The 25,618-nt window shown below is 36.8% G+C and overlaps 3 protein-coding genes across 4 annotated transcripts; 2 read left to right on the forward strand and 1 right to left on the reverse strand.

Annotated features, from left to right (window-relative positions):
* The first annotated feature begins 68 nt into the window (after positions 1-68).
* On the forward strand, positions 69-12,399 carry LOC116771375 (serine/threonine-protein kinase mTOR). The gene is made up of 10 exons (XM_061523208.1): positions 69-457; positions 534-1,331; positions 1,555-4,130; positions 4,523-4,695; positions 5,135-5,420; positions 5,489-7,372; positions 8,209-8,424; positions 9,104-9,469; positions 9,538-9,852; positions 9,921-12,399. Exons 1-10 carry the CDS (start codon positions 238-240, stop codon positions 10,347-10,349), a joined length of 7,263 nt encoding a protein of 2,420 aa, XP_061379192.1. The 5' UTR covers positions 69-237; the 3' UTR covers positions 10,350-12,399.
* Positions 12,400-12,803: 404 nt separating this feature from the next.
* LOC116771377 (cytidine deaminase-like) lies at positions 12,804-13,902 on the forward strand. Its single transcript, XM_032663221.2, has 2 exons — positions 12,804-12,992; positions 13,412-13,902. The coding sequence occupies exons 1-2, from the start codon at positions 12,956-12,958 to the stop codon at positions 13,831-13,833; spliced, it is 459 nt and encodes a 152-aa protein (XP_032519112.2). The 5' UTR covers positions 12,804-12,955; the 3' UTR covers positions 13,834-13,902.
* A 301-nt stretch (positions 13,903-14,203) lies between these two features.
* On the reverse strand, positions 14,204-25,328 carry LOC116771583 (serine/threonine-protein kinase mTor-like). 2 transcript variants are annotated; one of them, XM_061523209.1, is made up of 11 exons: positions 24,898-25,328; positions 24,027-24,797; positions 21,373-23,945; positions 20,857-21,020; positions 20,271-20,556; positions 18,460-20,201; positions 17,682-17,841; positions 16,704-16,919; positions 16,002-16,373; positions 15,615-15,929; positions 14,204-15,536 (listed from the first exon to the last, which is right to left on the reverse strand). In XM_061523209.1, the coding sequence occupies exons 1-11, from the start codon at positions 25,118-25,120 to the stop codon at positions 15,102-15,104; spliced, it is 7,257 nt and encodes a 2,418-aa protein (XP_061379193.1). In that variant the 5' UTR covers positions 25,121-25,328; the 3' UTR covers positions 14,204-15,101. The 2 variants fall into 2 exon arrangements, with proteins under 2 accessions (XP_061379193.1, XP_061379194.1); XM_061523210.1 differs by lacking the exon at positions 24,898-25,328 and having other exon boundaries at positions 24,027-24,180; positions 24,276-24,392.
* Between the last annotated feature and the right edge of the window lie 290 nt (positions 25,329-25,618).

Genomic DNA, 25,618 nt, shown 5'->3' on the forward strand with positions numbered 1-25,618 from the left:
GAAAATCTTTGTGACTGTCAAAATTTAACAAAGTCTGAGAGCCGCATAAACACAAGTCATAGTAAAATATATTCTATAAATCTAATATCTATATTACGGTCTGATCCATAAACTATAACCTGTTTATTTATATTGTTTTGAAAATAATTTTTAATCACTTATCACTATTTTAGCAGCTGAGTATTAAAATTTTGCTATAATGTAAAAAATTCAATTACTTATACAATTTGCGTAAAAATGTCAAATCAAGTAACAGCATTTGTGGCGGGACTAAAATCCCGAAATGTGGATGTTCAAACTAAAACAGCAAGAGAGCTTTATCACTATGCTAAAACAGAACTCAGAGAAGTTCCTCAAGAGGAACTCACACAGTTTCTTGACGAATTTAATCATCAAATCTTTGAGATGGTTTCTAGCAACGACGTACATGAAAAGAAGGGTGGAGTACTTGCGATAGGTATGTTTACATTATTAAATTTAAAATGTATAATTAAAATAATTTTAGTTATATTTTGATTTGTGTTTGTTCTCAGTGTGTCTTATTGGAGGCGACTGTGATACGACTAAAACCAGAATAACAAGGTTCGCAAATTATTTGAGAAATCTCTTACCATCATCTGATGTGGGTGTTATGGAGCTGGCCGCTAAAACTGTTGGTCGTTTAGCAACAGTTTCTGGTGTTAAAAGAGCTGAGTATGTGGAATTTGAAGTGAAGAGAGCATTTGAGTGGTTGTCAGAAGAAAGAAATGAAGGCCGGAGACATTCAGCAGTACTTTTATTGAAGGAACTGGCTATAGCTATGCCAACATATTTTTACCAACAAGTATCAGGATTTTTTGATCATATACTTATTGCTCTTAAGGATCCTAAACAGCAAATACGAGAAGCTGCAGCCAAAGCTTTAAGAGCTGGTTTAGTAGTTACAGCGCAACGAGAGACAGCAAAACAGTCCACTGCTAAACCTCAATGGTATATGCAATGTTATGAGGAAGCTGTGGCATCATTTGAAGAAGTGCCTATAAGGGAGAAAGGAATAACCAAAGAGGATAAAGTTCATGGAGGTCTTCTTATATTGAGTGAATTATTAAGGTGCTCTAATGCAGAGTGGGAGAAAAAATACTCTTATCTCATTCATAGTCTAGATTCAGAGAAAGATGTCACAGTTTCTGATGATATTATATTTATCAGTTCAAAACTTCATAGTCCCTCGGTCAAAAGAGGATATCTGTGTGATGGTTTTAAAACTGAAAATGTTCAGTACCCTGTTCCGATCTATGAATCTGAAGTATGTAGAAAATTATTGACGGAAAAGATTGAAAGGATTTGTCAAGGTTAGACTTAGTAATTAGTTCTATAACATTTTCACTTGTTTTAAGTCACTTTACCATAAGTTAAGAAATGCTTGGTAAAATTATTGTCTCTATTTATTTAATATGTCTTTCTATTAAAATATTGTTAGTTATAATGTAAATTTTGACAAACTTCATATTATAGTGCACCAAAGTTTGGTAATTAATCAAACTAAAAACTGATTTGTTTATTGTGTTTTTGCAGATGTTATGGCTCAGCGACTCCTTAAAACACAAGGTGTTCCACAGATACTTTTCATTATAATACCAAGACTGGCAGCTTTTAATAAAGAGTTATTTTTAAAGAAATACCTCAACTCAACCATGCACTATTTACTTACATCAATCAGGAGTAGAGAAAAAGACAGGAACATGGCATTTACCACTCTAGGTTTGTTGGCTGCTGCTATCGAAGGTGACATAAAAAATTTCATACCAAGAATTATGGATGTCATCAAACAAGCCTTGCCTGTACGAGATTCACAGAGTAAAAAAAGAATGTATATAGACCCCTCTATATTTGCGTGTATAACACTATTGAGCAGTGCAGTGAAAAATCTTGTACTAAGCGATATCAAAGAACTATTAGATGCAATGTTTGCTACAGGCTTAAGCCCGTCTTTGACTATTTGTCTAAAGGAGTTGAGTCAAAATCTTCCATCACTCAAGAGTGAGATATCTGAAGGTCTTTTGAATATGCTTTCACAAGTTCTAAGAAATAAACCTTTCTTACATCCTGGAGTACCAAAGAGTTTAGAACAACAAAGCAACATAAGTCTAATCATCGAACCCCAAGACACTGCTAGCATTGTATTAGCTCTAAGAACACTTGGCACATTTCAGTTTGAGGGCCAACACAGTTTGCTTACATTTGTAAGACGGTGTGCTGATCATTTCTTGCAAAGTGACCAGCAAGAGGTTCGAGTGGAAGCCGTGAAGACTGCAGCAAAGTTACTAGCAGATGCTACCACAGCTATGAAGACTCCTTCCAGAACACTAACCATGTTAACTGCTGAAGTGGTGGGAAAAATGTTAGTTGTGTCAGTCACTGATCCCGACTGTGAAGTGAGGTACTGGGTGCTGGAATCATTGACTAATATGTTTGACACACATTTGGCACAGATCGAAAATCTTAGTTTTCTTTTCATTGTAATGAATGACGAGAACTTGAAAATTAGGGAACTGGCTATTTGTACTATTGGACGGTTAAGTACAGTTAATCCTGCTTATGTAATGCCTGGACTTCGGAAAACTTTAATTCAATTTTTAACAGAATTAGAACATTCGGGAATGAGCCGCAACAAAGAACAGGCGGCAAGAATGTTGGATAATCTCATTTTGCATGCCCCTAAACTTGTCAAGCCATACATGGAAACAATTTTAAACGTTTTGGTCCCAAAATTGAAAGAAGCGGATCTTAATCCCGGTGTAGTTATAAGTATTTTGAAGGCGGTTGGAGATCTTGCCGACGTTCATGGCGATAATAGTGGTCTTAAGAAATGTTTGCCAGAATTATTAACTATCCTACTTGAATTGTTATCCGACGCTAGTGCAACGGACAAAAGAAGTATAGCGTTATGGGCATTCGGACAGTTGATAAGTGCCACCGGACACGTCGTCACACCATACACTGAATATCCCAATTTGATGGACGTTTTGCTTAACTTCTTAAAAACAGAGCAGCAACCAAAAGATCGAAGAGAGACGATTAGAGTTTTAGGTCTTCTGGGAGCTCTAGATCCTTACAAACATAAAATGACGAGGGGTTTAATAGACGGCAAACCGGATTCCAGTTTAGTTCCGGTAGCAGATAGTAAAGCAGAAGAAAATAACTTTGATATGACCACAAGTGAGATGTTGGTCAATATGTCCTCAGCTATACTGGACGAATATTACCCGGCGATAGTAATATCGACTTTAATGAGAATTTTACGAGACCCAACCTTACAACAGCATCACACCAGTGTAGTTCAGGCTGTTACATTTATATTCCAATCTCTCGGTATAAAATGCGTGCCATACATATCTCGAGTTACGCCTAGTCTACTATACGTAGCACGCGCCACAGATAACAATAATTTCAGAGAATTTCTATTCACCCAATTAGCAAAGCTGATTGCTATAGTCAAGCAGCATATCAGAAATTATTTGGACAAGATATTCGACCTTATAAAGGAATTTTGGACACCTCAGAGTCCACTGCAACCGACTATAATATTACTCGTTGAACATATAGCAGTGGCTCTAGGGTCGGAGTTCAAAATATATTTGCCACAATTGATGCCGCAGATCCTTCGAGTACTCGCCCACGATACCAGTAAAGATAGATTAGTGACGGAGAAGCTGTTGAATGCTCTACAAAAATTCGAAGACAATCTCGATGACTACATGCACCTCGTCATCCCATCGATTGTTAAATTGTTCGATGCGACCGACTATCCCATTTCCGTGGCCAAGACTGCTATGGAAACTGTTGACTATCTTTCGGACTCATTGAATTACAGTGAACTCGTCTCAAGAATAATCCACCCCCTCGTGAGAAGCTTGGACACCTGCTACGCCTTACGAAGCACAGCGATGGATACACTTTGTGCACTTATTATTCAACTCGGAAGAAAATTTAACGACTTCATACCCTTGGTCCAAAAGGTGGTCGTGAAGCACAGAATACAGCATCATAATTACGAACTACTGTTATCAAAAGTTCAATCAAATTCGGTGTTAGCTGTGGACGACTTCTTGCAGAGTATTAGACGTAAACCAAGAAATAATAATCAAGAGGTATTGTATTTTCTTTATTTCAAAGGATAATTTATATCATAATTACGTAGGAACAATATTTTAGTTGTACCCGATTATTTGAATTGTAGGTACTTTATTAATGTAAAAAAAAATATTAATTTCAATCAAAGTTAATTTATATCAGAGTTTAGAATATTCATCACAATATATGTTCTAAAGACCTCGCATATATGAAAAATACATATCGCGGTTTTACCTATAAAAGAATTTATTAAGATTATTTAAGTATAATATAAGGCAATGTAAAACTTGAATATTTTGATAGACTCGTAGCGTAATCATATTCTAATAAGTTAAAATACAAACATGTAGAATATATTTTTGTCTGTTCGCAATGTCCGTTAGTATCATTTAAATTTTTACGTCTTCAGGCCCGTATAGTTGCGTGTGATACGTCACAATCAATCCGCAAGTTGTATGTGAACGCTCACAGTCTCAAGGTCGCGTGGACAGTTAGTAGCCGCGTGTCTAAAGACGACTGGCTCGAGTGGCTTAGACGGTTTAGTATTGGACTATTAACTGAGTCCCACAGCCCAGCTTTGAGGTAAGTTTACATATAAAATTGCCTAACTAACCTGTGCCTTAAAGCACGAGGTGAAAAGATTCTGACATAGCACGATAAATAAATGATGGCATTTAAAATGTAATTTTTTTCTCACTCAATATGAAACACATACATGTCATGAAAAAAAACCGTAATTTAATGTTCTTGATATAATATTTTTGCTCAATAATAATAAATTTGAAATATATTAAAACAAATTGGCAACTTGATACATTAACATAGATATAAACTTGGCTTTTCTGACATTGAATTATCTTATATCTCTTGTACTTAGTAAGTCGTTTTCCCCGCTTCCTTGCTAACATATGTACCTCAAACATGGCGCAGAATCAGCGCCAGGATGCAATATTTCATAATTTAACATCACTAAAGCTATGATATATCGTTTTTAGTTTAATAACGTGAAAGTTATTTCCAGGGCATGTCTAGCTCTAGCGCACAATTATTCTCAACTGCTAAGGGATTTGTTTAACGCGGCCTTTGTATCTTGTTGGACTGAATTGGATAAAACCTCCCGGACGGAGCTCGCAAATGCTCTGGAACAAGCGCTAACCGCCCCTGATGCTCCCGAGTTAGCTCATACGGTTCTGAATTTAGCTGAGTTCATGGAACATTGTGAGGGGGGAGCTTTGCCTATTTCGACTCAACTACTCGGAGAAAGAGCTATGCATTGCAGAGCTTACGCTAAAGCACTGCATTACAAGGTCTGATTTTCATGATAGTTGATTTCAGTACATTTGTAATGTCATTTTAATTTGGATTATGTTTAAAGGAAGAAGAATTCCGCAACGGCGCAACATCTCAAGTTGTAGAAGCTTTGATACACATTAACAATAAGTTGCAGCAGAAGGAAGCGGCCGAAGGTTTGTTAGAGAGGGTTATGGCGCAAAGAGAAGCCGGTGACGCCAATTTGAAGGTTCAGATCAGGTGGTACGAGAAATTACATAACTGGGAAAAAGCGTTAAACCTTTATGACGAAAAGTTGAATGCCGACGCTGACAATATGGAGGCATATCTTGGCGAGATGCGTTGCTTCGAAGCTCTTGGTGAGTGGGTGAAGTTGTATGAAACAGTTTCGTCTCGATGGACGAAGATGAGTAATGACGAGAAATTCAAAGCTGCAAGACTGGCGGCCGCGGCTGCGTGGGGTCTGAATCAATGGGATGATATGATAAACTATGTCAACTTTTTGCCCGAAAATAGCCAAGATGGCGCATTTTATAGAGCCGTTTTAAACATACACAATGAAGACTATGATGTTTCTAAATTATATATTGATCAAGCGAGGTCCCTGTTGGACTCGGAACTGACTGCAGTAGCCGGTGAAAGCTACCAAAGAGCTTACGGCGCACTGGTTAATGCGCAACTATTGGCTGAACTGGAAGAAGTCATTACGTACAAGTTGGTCGAAGAGAGAAGAGAATCAATAAGACAAGCGTGGTGGACAAGACTTCAGGGAGGCCAGAGGTTAGTCGAGGACTGGCGTAAAATACTTCAAGTTCGTTCTTTGGTGTTAACTCCTCAAGAGAATATGGCCACTTGGCTTAAATTCGCATCGCTCTGCAGGAAGAGTGGTGCCCCACGACAGGCTCATCGTACTCTGGTGATGTTGCTTGGAACAGATCCAAGCGAGAATCGTGAAATGCCGCTGCCCACTCACGAGCCGAGACTAACTCTCGCGTACGCAAAACATTTATGGGTCGCTGGAGATAAAGAATTAGCTTACAATCAGCTACAACGATATGTCGACAACGTGGAGACGGGAGACGCTGATCATTGTAGACTGCTAGCTCGATGCCATTTGAAACTAGGTTCATGGTGTGAATCATTGTGGGGTATAAACAAGCGATCGATACCAGTGATCCTACGGAACTACTCAGCAGCGACCAGTTTGTCTTCCGATTGGTACAAAGCTTGGCACGCCTGGGCTTACATGAACTTCGAGACTGTACTTTTGTACAAACATCAAGAGGCGGATAAATCTAAACAGGACGAATCCGCATCCACTCCTGAGTACATCCAAAGTCACACCGTCCCAGCTGTCGAGGGCTTCTTTAAATCGATCAATTTATCCCACGGCAGTTCCCTTCAAGATACATTGAGATTGCTCACTCTGTGGTTCGACTACGGCCACCACCCTGCAGTACACGAAGCCCTTCTAGAGGGAATACGGACTATCGAAATCAACGTATGGCTGCAAGTCATTCCTCAGCTGATAGCTAGAATAGATACACCTAGAGCGTTAGTCGGGAAGCTGATTCACTCGTTACTGATCGATATCGGCAAGTCACATCCACAAGCGTTAGTCTACCCCTTGACGGTGGCGTCGAAGTCGTCGTTTGTCGACCGAAAAAATGCAGCTAATCAAATCCTGAAATCCATGTGCACTCATTCAATGAATTTGGTGAATCAGGCGGCCATGATATCCGAGGAACTGATACGAGTCGCCATACTGTGGCATGAACAGTGGCACGAGGCCCTGGAGGAGGCGTCCAGACTGTATTTCAGTGAACACGACGCGAAAGCTATGTTCAAGACGTTGGAACCACTACATGCTATGTTAGAGAGAGGACCGCAGACGTTGAAAGAAATCTCCTTCAGCCAAGCATATGGAAGAGATTTGAATGAGGCGCAAGATTGGTGCAACAGATTTAAGGTAAGACTGGTTATTAAAATACTATCATTAATTTAGGTAAAAAACTAGATCGCACTTAAATAAGAGTGCGCTAAACAGTTCTTAAAATATGTGATATGGGCCTTTACTCGTCATTTTTATTGAAAAATAATAATGTCAATTGTAATAAAAAATACTTTTATTTGGATTATAAAACATTGGTAGGAGATATGTATCATTGCTTGCTAGATGTTGTAAGTTATGTTTGTGTCTGAATATATTGTACCTTATCTCGTGAATGTCATCTTGTGTATAACTATCGTAAAGCGGTTGGAACTTTGACTTCGATCGGCCTTCGATGGCTCGACCCTTGCGACCAATTTAGTTTAGTTGAAAAATATTCTGCAAGAGTCGTTTTGATCTTCACTATAATCCTAAAATATGTTTTGGATTCTATATTTTAAAAATCAAAAAAATATTACACTCACAAAAGATTGGAATAAAGTTATATTAATCAATTAAATGTTTATTCCGTAATTAAAGATGCACTTAGTACAAATTATTACTAAGCGCCTCCAAGTAACCGGTCAAAAGACTATCGAATTAACTAAGTTATTTAATGCCTTTAGTTTCAGAATAAGAAAAAAGAGTATGCATATATTTATGTGCTGTAATCGAATTTTTAATTCCCTGTCCATATTGTATGCGCAGAAAAGATTTCAAACTGAAATGGGATTCAATATAAGGAATAATATGGAGAGACATAGTGACAATTAAAATGTGATATTAAAACTATCATATAAATCAAGCTTCCAAACGATTGCATAATAAAAATATCCTATTGCCATAATCCGCTTATATCTTTGTCCCTATACCAGGAGTCGGGTCACGTCCGTGACTTGAACCAGGCGTGGGACCTCTACTACCACGTGTTCCGTCGCATCAGCCGCCAGTTGCCTCAGCTGACGTCGCTGGAGCTACAGTACGTGAGCCCGCGGCTACTGGCCTGTAGGGACCTTCAGTTAGCTGTCCCTGGAAGCTACGCCCCTGACACTCCGCTCATAAGGATAGCCCATATACAGAGCAGTCTCCAGGTGATTAAAATAAATAAGTAAAATAGTAAGCCATCTATAGTGTAGATCAGCACTTATCCGTAGATTTTCACTTAACGTGTAATTAAACTTTAACTAGGCCAAATCTTATCTGCAGATGATGACCAGTTGCAGGAGATAATTTTTATTATATACTAATATAAAGAAACAGTTATAATTGGTATATTTCTATGAAAGATTGTAGTAAGAAATTTACGGTGAAGGATACGGTCTTGCATACAGGTATTCTAAAAAAAATGCTATTCACAAAATGCTATGATTTAACAACTATTTTTTGACATGGGAGTTTCAACCTTAAAGGAAAGAACACAGGAACTAAAATAAAATATAATTTATACAACAAAATACAAAACGCTACGTACACAACAATCAATAGAAATTATAAGACACAGAGTGTGAGCTCTTGATTGTTGCTTATTTTAAACCGTTATTAACTATCAATGGTTCCGGTTATTCGACATTTTTTCTCCTTATCTAAGGTGCTCTTAGTTTATTAATTTCGTATTTTTTCATTCTACGAGTCTCTTTAAAGAAAAGCTCACAAAATACTATGTATTCTGACTAGAACGACAAAAATTTACGTTAGAAATTCCAACATTTAAATCCAATAGCAATGTGCAAATATACTTTACAATTATTACGTTAAACCAATTTTTGTCAGGTTATAACGTCGAAGCAGCGACCGCGTCGTCTCTGTATTCGTGGTTCGAACGGAAAAGACTACATGTTCCTCCTCAAGGGGCACGAGGATTTACGTCAAGACGAACGAGTGATGCAGCTGTTCGGTCTCGTCAATACGTTACTGCAGGCTGATCCGGACACCTTCAGGAGGGATTTGGCCATACAGAGATACGCCGTTATTCCACTGTCCACCAACTCCGGACTTATCGGCTGGGTCCCGCACTGTGACACCCTGCATTCTCTGATCAAGGACTACAGAGAAAAGAGGAAGATATTACTGAATATTGAACACCGTATCATGCAGCGTATGGCCTCCGATTTGGAAAAGCTAATGCTTATGCAAAAGGTCTGTTGTGTTCTATGAATATCATACACCCTCGCAGTGTAAATGATAAAAAATATATTGCATTTTAGGTGGAGGTTTTCGAACACGCTCTGGAACATACAGCGGGAGACGATCTCGCTAAATTGCTATGGTTAAAGAGTCCGTCGTCAGAGGTGTGGTTCGAGCGTCGCACGAACTACACCCGCTCGCTGGCAGTCATGAGCATGGTGGGCTACATCCTGGGGCTCGGAGACAGACATCCCTCTAATATCATGCTCGACAGAGTCACCGGAAAGTTCTTACACATTGATTTCGGCGATTGTTTCGAAGTGGCCGTGACGAGAGACAAGTTCCCAGAGAAGATACCCTTCAGACTGACCAGAATGCTCATCAACGCAATGGAGGTATGATTAGATTAAACACTTTCATAGATTCTGTTACTGATGGCTCATTAACTTTTTAAATTTTGCAGGTGACAGGAATCGAAGGCACCTACAGAAGAACCTGCGAGTCGGTGATGGAAGTGCTGCATCGCCACAAGGACAGCGTAATGGCTGTGTTGGAGGCGTTCGTGTATGATCCGCTTCTGAACTGGAGGTTGATAGATGCTGGCAGACGATCAAGAAACGACGCTGACGTTTCCACATCAGACGGATCGCCTCAACCTAGCAGGAGCAGGGCGAACGGAGCCAGCGAGGTTGACCAGCCAGCCGAGACGAACCTCAACAAGAGGGCGTTGGCGATCGTCAATAGAGTTAGGGACAAATTGACGGGACGAGACTTCATTCATATCGACGATGCGAGCGGATCAGTACAGAAACAAGTCGATCTCTTGATACAACAAGCTACCAGCAATGAGAATCTTTGTCAGTGCTATGTCGGTTGGTGTCCGTTCTGGTGAGATTGTTCCTATTGGACGAGATGGGCTGGAATGTTTTTTTTTTTATTATAGGCAACGAGCCAAATATATAATATGAATATAAAACAGGATCTAATAAACCTGATAGAGGAAAAATGTCGAAACTAATTAATATCATGAAATTCTCCACCATGTAATCGAGGGTTAGATAAAATACTATTATTATGATCGTAACAGACATATTTTTAGTTATATGTAACTAATTTTTTTTTTCATTTATATGTTATGCTTGAATTCTTATAACGTTCTCGTAATCCTGTGTAATATAAAAAAAAAATAAGAAAAAATGTAGCTGTCGATATAGAAATTTATATTTGGTTGTGTAAGATCATTCGATCATTCACCAGGATGCTATATTTAGTGCTTGGTGGCAGTGCCTGTTTTATTGTATTTGAATAAAATACAAAAAAAATTAATTTAATATATCTACCGCATTTAAGTAATGTAAAATACACTTAGTGAATATTGGGAGTGATTTCTCGGCCTTTTCTTAGTGAAATGTCTGCAAGTGTTTAAATGACTCATTAAATAGAATATATTCATTATATTGTATCAAAGATTAAAATTTAAGTTTATTCATAATCTAGGAACCTAGTTACTGTTTATATTAATAGGGCATTTAATAGGGACTCAGGCTTGGCACATTTCTATCAACAACCTAGATATGTCTTTTCAGTCACTCAACTTTAACCAGCTTGTATAACAGAGTGTCTATATAATAATTTTCTAATTTCTTATAAAATCAATCTTTAATTTAACGTACTACCATGTTTAATATATATATAATGAGATCTAAGACTTTCGCGAGTTATTTAAATAAAACTACATTTTTTTCGGATTTATTACGCGAATGTTTATTATTTCAAAAACTACAAAATATATATATGTGTGTGTGTAATATTGGTTGACTGAAATAATTACAAGCCAAGCTGTTTCGTACTATAATTATATAACGCTAAGTTTTCTCTGCCTAACAAATACTTCATATTGAATTAACTAGAATCATCGAATCATCAAAATTATTAATTAGTTATTGTCCAAGGAGTATACGTTTTCATTATCTGTGGTATCAGAATGTTGAAATCTGTATCCCTTCACGCTGCTGGTGTTCATTGTGAGGTTATTATCATTTAAAATAATTAAATAAATATCAAAGAGATCGCGTTATTGTGTCATCTACACGAAGGCCAACGAGAATAGAATTAGAACAGCTGTATTTTTATCTTTTTCACTCGGAACTAAAAATATTTATAACAGCTGTTTGTTCGTGTAGTAAATTAATGTATGGAAATATCAAACTCTGATTAGACTGACAAATATTTTCAAGCGGAATCAATATAATCATGCCATAAAAAGAAAGCTTGATAAGAGCTATTTAACACTGTCTAATGTGTGACGTCCCTTAATTTGGAAGTGTACAACGAACTGAGTAGTAAAAAAAGTAACGGGGAATCCCAAACCAATGAGTTTTTTAAATTCATTCAGAACATTGTTTCGTTATTGTATTTATATATAATATAGATATAATAATTGTATCGGACTTATAACAACTTTAAACATTACTCAAGTACTACTTTTATTTAATATTCAAGTATGTAATTATTTTAATCATCCGGAACAATTGTGTTCCAATGTCACTCGTCCGTCGCTGTCAAAAGTAGGTAAATTTAATAAGATTTACCTACTTTTTGTTTGTTTAGCCGTTTAGTGTTTATTAAAAAAATCTTTCTTCAGTATGACTTTGCCATATCATCAGAATAAATTTCAAAGATGTTTATTGATAATACTTTATATAATCGCGGAACCGAATGTCATAAACTGGACAAATCTGTCACATTTGATTATTGTGCTACTGCATTTCCAGCATTCGAGGAAGACATGTAAATATTTTTTGTTTTGTAATTTAAATTTAAGGCATTCCTCGTTTATACAAATAACATCTTGATAAGCAACGGTTGGGATTACGTTAGTATAAAATTGTTTATGCTTAAGTTTATTTTGTTGTCGCATTAAATGAATACAAAATGTAAAATTGTTCTATCATTTAATACAAATAAATAGTCTTTCGAGCTTTACGTGCCAAATGTTTTTTGCCCTTAGAGTGGCATTGAACAAAATATATTCAACCTCGTCGCGTGCTTTGACTTTCACCAGTCTCTTTCCCCCTCTAATTTATAACTCCATTACATACGTAGTTCGAATATTTTTAAGGGATTTTTAATCGTATTGGATCCTTTCGTTACTGTTACAGTTTAGTTAGATCAATTCATATTATTTAAAACAAATAACTTCTTATTCAATATTAGTAATATTTGTTTGTGTTGTATCTACATATTGTAATGATTCAACTTATAAACATTAATGCTATTCATTCCATCTAATGATTGACGGCCACTTGTATTTATTAGCAAATATCAAAAGCGAACTTCTCACAGAACGGACTTTCAATTATGAAATGTAGAGTGTAATCAACAATCGTTAACAGTAGTCCGTGTTCAGTGAGCGGCGACACTAGTTGCTAGTTGCTCGGAGACCGTGCGAGGGGCAGGACGCACTGTCGGTACTCGCTTTACGCTAACTACGCTAGTATGGAGCAATATGATATAGTGGACTTCTCCTCATTAGGTAAGTTATTTTATTACTAATCATTTATTTTATTACTAAACATTTATTTTATTATAACGTGAAACACGTGTCGTGATATTTTATTCCCGACTTGCAAAATTATTTATCTTTTTTTTTTTACATTTCAATTATTTCGAATTAATTGAAGCTAATAACCCAGATAATTATAAGTAATTAGGATTTTATGAATTGGATTTAATTGTATTGTAAATTATTCTCTAAAAAAACCATTACTTCTCCGAACCTTTTCCCAATAGATAATTAGTTTTACTTTCGTATAATAATATAAAGTAATCAATTAATTCGATCCGATGTTTTTAAATCGTTATCATGTGACTATTCCGGAAGGTCGGCGCTTTAATCATAATCTCGATTGTATCGATTGTGCCATGCATTCAAAAAGATAATCATGTTAACAGGTGAAACAGCAAAACAATTAATACAAGAGGCGGCTCACATACGACAACGGGCTTACTGTCCGTATTCCAACTTCGCAGTGGGAGCCGCCATCCTTACAGAAGAGGACGAACGAATGTACACGGGATGCAACATAGAAAGCTCGACACTCACTCCTACTATATGCGCGGAAAGAGCCGCGGTTCCGAGGGCTGTTTGTGACGGCTACACCAAATTCAAAATGGTAGCAGTGGTGGCACATCAGAAGGGAACATTCACCGCCCCCTGTGGCGTCTGCAGGCAGGTCCTGAGCGAGTTCCGCAGCTCAGATGGAGACATCGAAATCTATCTCAGCAAACCCACTATGGACAAAATCTTGTGCACCAAAATGTCTAAACTCTTACCACTTTCATTCGTGAGTTACAAAATAGACAGTGTGACATAAGTGTTTATTATTATTTAAGTTGATATATATAAGACGTTTTATATTGTGATAAGAGAAAAACAAAATTTATACAGGTATTTTTATTTTTTTAGATATCCGTTATTGGTGGGAAACGAAAGTACGGACGGGTTTCCGAACTTAAATTTGTATTTGTTTTAAAACGTAAAAAAGGAAATACCCTTCTCAAACTTTCAAACAATATATAAAAATAAGTGAAACTATAAGATATTATATTCAATTATCGCTGAAAGGAAAACATCTATACCATATTAAAAGATTTTCATATAATAGTCTCAGAGACACACGATAGTCTCAAAGATGAGAAACTTGTAGTAAAGAAACGCAGAAAGGTAAAAGAAACGAAGGTCGATAATACTTTAATCGATTTATTTAACTCAATGAATAAGACTGCTTCACTAAACTACGGCTATAACATATCTATGTATAAACACATTGAACGACTGTCGTAGTTAAAATTTTAGTCAGTGGCAATACAAGACGTTACTGGGCTACATATGAATACCATTCACATACATTACAATAAACATATCAACACTACTTAAGCATCAAATAATACTTCATAATAATAAAACGAGCTTAACCGACTACAAACAAAAAAATACACTCATAATATGAATCTTAAGCGAAAGTTTTAAAGTAAATGCTGATGTATAATAAATTATGAAGAGTGTTGTCCGTGTATTATTAACTATTGTTCTTGAATAAGTGAAAATGTACTTTATGTAATAACTAAAAAGCAATATACAGGTTGTTTCACTCGTTTTGGCGGGTCATTTTATATGATTATTATTTTTTATCATCATTTTTATGAGACAAGATCATTAACTATTCTTCTCGATATAAAAACAGTTAATGTTTATCTTGACGAGGTTTCAACTAAAGGCGGGAACAACTCATGACTGGCTGCTTTATAATGCATTTTGTTTTTGTTGATTCAAATTTCTTTTCACCTCATTGTACATCAATATTAATATATTAATAATAATGACATGTATGGAATTATCAAAAATGTAATTACAGTAATAATATATATATGTATTAATATTGGTTGCTCTTAATAAAAATATACATTTTCATAGATACATCACAGTTAGCAGATTAAAACAGCGGAGTATCAATTAAATTAATTGATGACGCACAGACAACACGCTATAAATTTATTTTTACTGACGATTGAAGTATCAATAAGGAAGAATATTCCCGTACATACATGACTGATCTCGTCAACAAGTAATTGTAACGAGTCCTCACCAGAACGGACACCAGCCAATGTAACACTGACATAGATTTTCATTGTTCGTTGCTATTTTTATCAACAAGGCGACCTGTTTCGGTACACTCACCACGGCCTCTATGTTAGGAAAATCCCTTCCCGTCAATTTATCTCTTATCCTGTTCAATATCGCTAGGGCTCGTTTGTTAAGATTTGACTCCGGCGGCATCTCCAGTGACTCGTAGTGTAAGTGATTCCGACTTCTGCTTGGCAGGGAATACGATGAGTCCAAGTCTGATGAGAAGGTGGATTCTGTGATCGAGTGTTTCTCGTTGTCTATCAGACGCCAGTTGAGTAGAGGGTCGTACACAAACGCCTCCAGTACGGCCATGACGCTATCTCTGTGCTTATGAAGCACGTGCATTACCGACTCGCAAGTGAAACGGTACGTGCCCTCGATGCCCGTTACCTGCAAACGAGACAGATTGAGATTCAAATAATTAATACTCGTCTGATCACATAAAAAATAACAATGTTTATTGCTTACCTCCATAGCACTAATGAGCATCCTTGTTAATCTAAAGGGAATCTTTTCGGGGAATCTTTCTCTCGTTTGAGTTACTTCGAAGCAATCGCCGAAATCGATATGCAGGACCTTGCCAGTGACTCTATGCAGCATGATGTTAGAGGGATGTCTGTCGCCGAGCCCCAGGATGTAGCCCACCATGCTCATAACGGCCAGCGAGCGGGTGTAGTTCGTGCGACGCTCGAACCACGCTTCAGCGGAAGGACTCTTCAGCCAGAGCAGCCTAGCCAAGTCGTTTCCGGGAGTCTGGGAGAGCGTGTATTCAAACACCTCCACCTTAAAAAAATATATAAACTTATTTAACCCTGTCATAATGAAAAATAAACAATTCTAGGCAATATATCGAACCTTATGTTTAAGCATCAACTTCTGGTAATCGGACGCCATACGCAGCATGATCTGTTGTTCCGTGTTCAGGGCCATTTTGTTCGTCTTTTTGTCTCTATAATCGCTGATCAGGTTGTAGAGGGTGTCGCACTGTGGTACCCAGCCGATCAACCCCGAGTTAGGCGACAGCGGTATAACTGCGTACCTCTGTATGGCGAGATCATGCCTGTAGGTGTTAGTGTCGGATTGAAGCAAAGTATTGACGAGACCGAACAGCTGCATCACTCGTTCGTCTTGACGTAAGTCCTCGTGTCCCTTGAGGAGGAACATGTACTGCTTCCCGTCTGAACCCTGTATTGTGAGTCGCCGTGGACGCTGTTTTGACTTGATCACCTGTGAAATTAAACTATATATATATCTACATATTATATCAGCTTTGATAAAAAAAAATTAAAGACTACATAAGCTCAAGGTGTTTGCTTACGTACATTTCATATACTTCTTAGATATCACAAACTGCGACAGCAGTTTGTTGGGCGTCGATTGCAGATATAAACAATAACCTATCAATTGCTTCAAATAAACTAAGCCAAAATCAAGCAACAGATCTTGATGATGGACTACTTATAAAACTCAGACCAGCAATCTTGTTGTTCCTACACCGTTGATAATATATTTGTTGATATCTAATCTAATCTCAGTGTATCATGAAGATGCACCAACCTGCAGGTGTGTATTAATTCTGTCTATCCTTATGACGGGGTGTCCGGGGACGTAACTCCCAGGCACGGCCAGTTCGAGGTCCCTGCAAGCGTGCAGTCTGCGACTCACATACTGCAGTTCCAAGGACGTGTGCGCTCTGAACTGACCCCCAATACGACGGACCACGTGACAGTACAGATCCCAGGCCTCGTTCAGGAAACGGTCTTCGCCGCTGTCCTGGAACATTTGATAGAATGTTAAATATATATATATAGAATGTAAATATTTCAAGAAAATGCAAATCGAATTATATAAACAACAATATACAATTACTAATAACTTCAAGAAACGGTTAGGTAAAAATTAATGAATAATGTTACCATTACATAGTGTACCCTAACAAGTCACTGGTTCAATATCATGAAAATTACTGTCACACCAAATTTCATACTAACTAAGTACTCTAGCTTTAGGCCTAATTTATTTTTATATGTAAGGTTTTCGATCAGCAGAAAATCCATTTGAATTATATTACAAAAAAAATTGCTTTATACAAAATTACGAATGTGTGAGTATTAATAATTAAAGAATGGTATGGAATCTATTAAATTATTATCTTTAATGACATAGGATGCACTTTGTACAACTTTACTTTTGTGTTTTATTGATAGATGTGTATATATATAAGAGTAATACTAGCACCTTCATCACACATCCATAAATAAGCTGATTCAAGTAATTGAGATGAATAGTATTGTGGTTTTGTAATAGATTTGATAGTAAATAAGCAAACCGAACAGTTATGTTCACGGATTAGAAATTATCTTGGATGAAATGCTCTTTAAATTATAATTAAAATGATGAACGTAATTGAAAAAAATAATATAAAACTGACACGTTAAAAGATGTGAAAGTAATGAGAGAAAGTATTGGGACTGCTCCCAGTGTTTAAAACAGTCATAAACTTCTATATCAACGGAAGCGTATTGCCTTATCTACCTTATAAAGTTCACACCAGCGTTGTGCTTCTTTCAAATCTCTGCCATACATTTGTAGAAATGACACCTCCTTCAAGGTCTCAGGCGGGTGATCTAACATGGCGTGCATCTTGTCCAACGTTCTGAACATTCCTCTGTAATCTTTCTCACTAAAGTATAATCTGAAAGAAGGTATAGGTACTTATATAGAATCGGTCTTATGTATATAATTTAATCTGTGTATTATATACGTCTAATGACACAAATAAGTAATGATTATTACACAAAAACTATGTCCGTCATACTGTTTTTTTAGACGAGAATGGTATTGGACACATTAGAAAATTGTCATCGATCCAAATTGATTTTGATACAAATACAATAATGATCAACGTTTTTAGTACAGACTTGAATAAATTAAGTTTCTAATCAATACAGTAACAAATAATACCGTGACGGTGCTTAAGAATTATTTATGATCAGATTTTCATAGAATAGTCTCTGCATTTTAAGACTTGGCTTAATGATCGCAACAAACGTCTCCTTTAAAATAGTACCAATTGTTTTATTGCTGTGTGAACATTATCTTTCTTGATTATCCCTATTAGCTCGGTGCGAATACAAAAACTAATTAATTAGCCAAGCTATTTAAGTCCCGCTGTACTCTGTCAGAATGGGAGTCAATTATCGTGACCTATTTTAAAATTTTATTTTAAACTATTTTTGTATTTAGAACACTTTTAAAAAGTGCTAAAATGTTCAAATTAAAAAAAAAAAAACATGTTCAATATAAGAAATACCTTGAGGCATCTTCCAAAGCAGTGTACACCTGGTCATGCCACAACATTGCAATTTTGATCAACTCCTCCGATATAACAGCCACCTCATTGACAAGTCTCTGAGAGTGTGTACACATTGTTTTAAGAATGTAATTGGCTGCGTTCTTCCTCGTTATGAAAGAGGATTTTGTGGCAACAGTCAACGGGTATACCAGAGCTTGTGGGTGAAGCTTTCCGATATCTATTAATAAGATATGGACCAGTTTAGCCACCAAACTCCTCGGGGAGTCGATACGAGCTATCAGCTGCGGTATGACTTGAAGCCATATCTTTACGTCGATCTGCCGTATACCCTCAAACAGAGCATCGTACACAGCGGGGTGATGTCCATGATCGAACCACAGAGTCAGTAGCCTTAACGTGTCTTGAAGGGAACTTCCGTTGGACAAGCTAATCGACTTAAAGAAACCCTCTATAGCTGGTATTGTGAATGTGTTGATGAATTCCGTTCTCGATATCTTCTTTTCACCCGATCCACCAGCTATGCTGCTCTCCGATATGTTGTCCTGCTGTTTATAAAATAGAACCGTTTCAAAGTTCATACAAGCCCAAGCATGACAGGCCTTATACCAGTCTGGAGCGAGCAATGTCGCTGTGGTGTAGTTCCTCAATATTTCAGGTATTGACAATTCATTTATTTCATGAAGTGCTTCACACCATGAACCTAACTTCAAATGACAACGTGCAAGCAATCTTCCCTGCTCTTCATTTTCTGCTTCAGAATTGTCCAAAAATTTCTGTAACACGTCATAGGCATATCTTTTATTTCCCGCATCCCAAAGGTTTTTGCTGTACGCTAAAACTATTCTCGGATCTTGAGATGTTAGTAATATGTCAGGATTTGTGACAGGATCACAGCCTAATACAGTCAGAACTATTTTATGTGCCTGATTAATAGCACCAGATTTCCTGCACAGCGAAGAAAATTTAAGCCATGTCTGGAAGTCTTCTTGTGGACTCATTACTAGACTGCGAATTTGAAGCATTTTACGCCAATCTTCAACTAAACGTTGGCCTCCTTGCAGCCTCGTCCACCACGTTCGATGAATTATGCCTCTTCTTTCTTCAACAAGTTTGATCGTAACAACTTCCTCTAATTCCGTCAATAGCTGTGCATTCACCAAAGCTCCGTATGCCCTTTGGTAGCTTTCTCCGACAACAGCTGATAGTTCTGCGTCCAAAAGACTTCTAGCAGAGTCGACGTAATGTCGAGATTCAGGCCAATGTCCATCATGAATAGATAATATGGCACGATAGAATGCTCCGTCTTGTGTATCATCAGGGATACATTCGACAAACTTCTTCATGGAATCCCACTCCTGCAAGCCCCAGGACGCCGCAGCAGCAATTTTGGCGGATTTCTTTTTGATATCATCGCTCATGGCACTCCACTGTTCTGTGGTCATGCTATAAAGTTTACGCCATTCGCCCATCGCCTCCAAACATCGCATCATTCCTAGTTTTGAATCTATGTCCTGGGGTTCTTCTTCTAAGTTTTTGTTATAGAGTTCCAAGGCCTGATCCCAGTTGTGCAGTTTCTCATACCAACGCACGTGAACATTGAGAGAGCAATCTCCACTTTTCTTTTGCATGATTACTTTTTCGAGCAATCCATTTGCAGATTCCCTTTGCTGTAATTTATTGTTTATGTGAATCAGAGCTTCAACTACTTGAGTCGACGGATTCCTTCGATACTCTTCCTCCTTCAAATAAAATAAAATTATTAGATTTATTTTAACAACAGTGCTTGGAAAAAAATCTTATGACCTCACCTTGTAATAGAGAGCTTTTGCATAAGCACGACAGGTGATGGCTGTGTCTCCGAGCAGTTTTATAGATATAGGTAATGCGCCTTTCTCACAATGTTCCAAAAATTCAGCCAGATTCAGAACAGCCAATGCTAGTTCGGGTGCTTCGGGGGCTACGAGTGCTTTCTCTAAGGCCGCACCGAGTTCGGAACGCGCCGCTTCACCGAGCTCCGTCCAACACGACATGAAGGCAGCGTTGAACAAATCAGTAGCCAGCTGAGAGTAATTCTGTGCTAAACTTGAACAGGCTCTGTAAAAAATAAAAAATGATACGTATATTTAAAACTCAGTAATATTACTTATATCAAACATATAATATTTTTTATTTCAGGAATTTAAGATGACTGTAAGTTTTCTGACTAGTATTTTATATACTATACTATGTTAAATATATTTTCCTGTAATATTCAGTAAGTCACGTACTTGATTATGACTTGATCATAATAACTCAAACATATGACAATACTTAATGAATTATTTCATGGACTTTGAACATAGCAAGTCTTCTGTGGAATCCCAGTAATTTCTATGGTTGTTATAAAATTCTCACCGTATAGCTGGACTGTTGGATTCTGTTAGGAGTCCGATGCTCAACTGCCGTAACCACTCCAACCAATCATCTTTTGATAGAATGTTATGTACTTGCCAACATTTTCTTAATTTATCCACATTCAGTGTCAATTTTTGTATGGCTTGCGGATCATTTGAAACAACCTGCAACATTTTTATTTATAATATCTGTATTATTGTACCGTAAATAAAAATAATAATAATAATACAAATTAAATTAAATATGCAAAAGATAACTTATCTTTTAATAAAGATTTCTGTCAGAAACTATTTGATATATGAATAATTTATAGAAAATTTCGGTGTGAAAACGTATATATAAATAGATAGTGAGAATAAAATAGACATACTTATAATTGTTTACATAATTTATACAAATATGTGAAGATGAGAGGAAGAGAAGGTATTTCTAGTTGAGATTTGAAGAAAACTATACTTGGACATTTTTTATACTTTAGAAACAACTGATTATAATGAGAGTTATAATTAAACTTACGTCTTTCTTTTGGTTTCGTAGCCTCAGCCTCGTCTCGTCGAGATAGTCGTCATCCGAAGCCAACGTGGATATCACTTGCAGTCTCGTGACCAGCACGATGTAGTTAGGGCATTGTATTTTGTGCTTTACCAGAATCCTATCGATAGATGGTATGTAGTCTATATAGTCTCTGCCGAGTTGAATGATGATAGCGCAGAGCGTGTTCATCGCCGTCTGACGTAATGGAATGCTGTTTTCTAAAACCTTCGCTAATGCCTGAACTAGCATCGCTGAATAAGGTTTGAAGTAAAGGTACATAGAGAGATGTTCGATAGTTTCCATTGCCAATTTAGATATGGACGTCGGTATATTCCTTCCGTCAAACAGAGCTATAATCGCTGGCACTATAGACATTAGGACGTCGTCTAAATTGTTTTCAAACTTTTGTATAGTTAGCAACAACTTTTCCGTTAAAATCCTATCTTTGCTGCTATCATATTTGAGGAGTCTGAGTATATTCGGCAATATTTTACGGACGTATATCTTGAATTCAGTCCCAATGGCTATAATTATTTGCTCAACAAGAGATATGAGGGTCGGTTGAAGCTGACTGTCTGGTGTCCAATATTCTCTTATAAGATCAAATATTTCTTCCAAGTATGCTCGTATGTGGATCTTTACTACGGAAATTAGTAGCGCTAATTGATTGAATAAGAATTCTCTAAAATTGTGGTTATCAGTCGACCGAATTACATATAAAAGACTTGGAGTGACGCGCGATATGTATGGAACGCATTTGAAGCCAAGAGTTTGGAATATATATGTTATTGAATGAACCACGCTCGTGTGATGTTGTGAGAGCTGAGGATCCCGCAGTATACGCATCAAGGACGTCACAGCTATGGCAGGATAGAATTCATCCAGGACGAGCGGAGACATACTAACGAGCATCTCATTCACATTTATGTCCAAATTATCATTGGAGGTGTCTGTAATAGGTATTAATGTAGACGCTGTCTGGAAGTCAATTAAGCCTTGATTCACTCTATGTTTGTAGGGATCCAGAGCCCCTAACAAACCAAGAACACGTATAGTTTCCCTCCGATCTCTAGCATTCTGTTCAGTTTTGAAAAAGTTCAAGAGCATATCCATCAAACTCGGATATTCCGTATAGGGCGTCACCACATAACCGATAGCGCTTATAACCTGACCGAATGACCAGAGCGCAACACTCCTTTTTTCGGGTTGGTTTGGATCCGACAATATCTCGAGTTGGATTGACATCAATTCTGGCAGCCACTGATTTAAAGCGTTTCCACCACCATTCACCTCCGCCAGATCACCGATGGCCTTTAAAATTATCGTGATCATGTTGGGATTACTCTCTTCTTTAAGTTTTGGGACCAATACCTTCAATATGGTATCAACAAACTGTCGAGTTAGTCGGGGAGCATGAGATATTATGTGATTTATCATTCTCAAAGACTGTTCTTTGGTACGAGCTGACTCAGAGTGTTGTACTTCCATTAATATTTCAACGAACAATTGGCGCAAGGCTGGAGTAGTGTAACTAGGATTTATGTTGCTTAGTCTGCCAATTACGCATAACGCCAGTTCACTGACATCACTATTTGAATCATTAATGGCTATAAAGAGACAGCTCAGGTGCTCCTCTACAGCAAGATATTTGTCGAAAATAGGATTTGTAAATATTTCAAAAACTCTATATCTTATTTCATGATCGAAGTCTGACCGGCCTATCGATAAAAGTTTCCCGATAGATTCGTCGATTAATGAGTTAAGGGTTCGCGAGTTAGTCACCGAAGACCTTTCGATAGCTTTAATAAGAAGTCTAGCAATCGTTTTCACAGCCTCCAATCGTATGTCTTGCTGCTCACACTGCAGGTAATAATCTGTACATCTTCTTATAAAAGACATGAGAGTATTGTTCCATTCAAAGTCAAACGATCCCAGAGTATGCAAGGCTAAGACCAACTTCACAGCATCGTGAGGCTCTACCAACATAGCTGTTGATAACATCGCAGCTGAGGATGGTTCAGCATTAGAAGGTATGTAAGGCTTTTTCCTTAGAATTAAGGACAAAATATTGAGTAGCCTGTCTGTTATCTCTTTTCTTAAAGATGGTACATTTTTGCTCAGCTCTTTAAAGCAAGTTGTCAACTGAGGACTTAGTCCAGTGACACACATAGGGTCTAAAAGGTCTTTGATTTCATTGGAAACAGTTTCTTTCATTGCAATTCCCAGTAAAGTGACACAACTGAACAATGGACTATCAGCACCATTCTTTTTCTTTGGCACATCTTTAAGAGGTAAAGTTAGTTTGATAATTTCAATGATTCTTGATAGGTACTGTTGTATTTCATCTTCCACCGCAATACATATCAATCCTAAGGTTGTGAAAGCCATGGCCTTCTCTCTCTCTCTCCCTCTCAGAAATGTTATCAAATGATTGATAGTAGACTTGAGGTGTTTCTTTGCAAATGAATCTCTATTAAATGCCGCCAGCCTTGGAATCAGTAACAAAAGCATCTGGTGGACAATATGTGACCTCGAAATCTGCTGAGCCATCACATCTGAAATTATAACAATTTGTATTGGTTAGGTATAAAATATTCTTTTATGAAAAGGATATTATATTTGTTCAAACACCTTACCCACAGATATCTGATCATATTTTTCTGATACTAGTTTTTTGCAAATTGAAGATTCATATATAGTAAAAGATTGTTGCTTGTCCTCCAAACAACTTTGATAAGCCCAAGAATTTTGTGTTTTTGGATTAAATGTTGACATTTCATCTGATATGTCCTGTTGAGAGTCAAGTTTTTGCATTAGGGTTGTGTATTTCTTCTCCCATACAGAATTGGAACATCTGAGAAGTTCATTTAAAATCAACAAAGCACCATGAACATGTTCATCCCTGCTGATAGTTCTGTCCCTGCACAGGTGATCAGAAAAAGAAGTGACCGCTTCCTCATAACACTGAATATACCAGTGTGCTTTATTACTTTGTTCTGGTAGTTCTCTCTGAGCAGTCACTACAAATGCTGCTCTTAAAGCCTTGCCAGCTGCTTCTCTAATAGACTCTTTGCTGTCACGAAGTGGTATCATAATGTAATTAAAAAAATCATTTATATGCTGAAAGAAATTCGATGGCATGGCTATGGCCAGTTCTCTTAATATAAGACATGCTGAAAGCCTCTTGCTTTCATTTCTATCCTCAGCTAACCATTCAAAAGCTCTTTTAATTTCGAATTCAACATATTCACCTCTTTTAATACCAAGGCAAGTTGCTATGCGGCCCATAGTTTTAGCAGCTAGTTCTAAAATGTTTGCATCATTTGATGGAAATATGCTTCTTAGATATTGCGCATAGCGGGTCAATCTTGTTTTATTTACTTCCTGATCACCACTTATAAGACAAACTGTAAGAAGAGTGATGATATAAATAGAATGACTTACATTAAATTGACAATTAAAATATATTATAATCAAATTTAAATATTATTGTTAATAAAAAGTTACCTATAATCAATATGCCTGCTTTCTTTTCGTTGTTATCGTAACTAGAAGTTAATACATGGATTTGTTGATTGAAATCATCAAGTGTCTGTGTTAAATTATCCTGCGACATTTCTCTAAGATCGGTTTTAGCAAAATGTAATAGCTCCCGTATCGCCTTATGTCTCGTTTCCGTATGCCGGGACTTAAGCCCAATTATTAAATCAAAAACTTGGCCGCTCGTCATTTTGAATTTGTATTTGTATTTTATGTACTAACAATATAAGCCATCACTTAATCACAAACTGCATTGGTTTCTACTTAAATGCCTCAAATTCCAACCACCATAAAACATTTTAAGATAATTTATTTTTAATTAAAAAAGATTTTAGATCCTTCCTTGTTATTTTTTTTTAATAAGAACTTGAAAATATAAACATGCGGCCATTCGGATATCTTTGACATTTTAGTTTTGACATTTCTTTCATTTGAAAAAATATTTTTTTTTTATTCAAAAGGTAGATATTATAATGGAAAAGAATTAAATAAATAATTTTTATTTTTAATATACACTGTTAAATTAAACTGGAATAGATTGAAAATAATATAATATACCATTCGTACTCATAACAAAATTTGTAAAAATATATGTTTTAATTAGAAAGTTGTAGTTTTCTTTAAATAAAGCCACAAAAATTTACATAATAAATTTTTTTTTCGACTTTGATGTATTTTTTCGTAAACT

This window comes from Danaus plexippus, chromosome 17, assembly GCF_018135715.1.
Source record: "Danaus plexippus chromosome 17, MEX_DaPlex, whole genome shotgun sequence".
Lineage (NCBI taxonomy): Eukaryota > Metazoa > Arthropoda > Insecta > Lepidoptera > Nymphalidae > Danaus > Danaus plexippus.

Excerpts from the sequence above, each read along its gene's own strand:
- LOC116771375 (XM_061523208.1), top strand. The coding sequence starts at position 238 with ATGTCAAATCAAGTAACAGCATTTGTGGCGGGACTAAAATCCCGAAAT. Across the intron at positions 458-533 it reads GGGTGGAGTACTTGCGATAG|TGTGTCTTATTGGAGGCGAC; the intron begins GTATGTTTACAT and ends GTTTGTTCTCAG. Across the intron at positions 5,421-5,488 it reads CTAAAGCACTGCATTACAAG|GAAGAAGAATTCCGCAACGG; the intron begins GTCTGATTTTCA and ends TTATGTTTAAAG.
- LOC116771377 (XM_032663221.2), top strand. The coding sequence starts at position 12,956 with ATGGAGCAATATGATATAGTGGACTTCTCCTCATTAG. Across the intron at positions 12,993-13,411 it reads AGTGGACTTCTCCTCATTAG|GTGAAACAGCAAAACAATTA; the intron begins GTAAGTTATTTT and ends TCATGTTAACAG.
- LOC116771583 (XM_061523209.1), bottom strand. The coding sequence starts at position 25,120 with ATGACGAGCGGCCAAGTTTTTGATTTAATAATTGGGCTTAAGTCCCGG. Across the intron at positions 17,842-18,459 it reads GCTTTGGAAGATGCCTCAAG|ATTATACTTTAGTGAGAAAG; the intron begins GTATTTCTTATA and ends ACCTTCTTTCAG. Across the intron at positions 15,537-15,614 it reads TGCTCATTAGTGCTATGGAG|GTAACGGGCATCGAGGGCAC; the intron begins GTAAGCAATAAA and ends TCTCGTTTGCAG.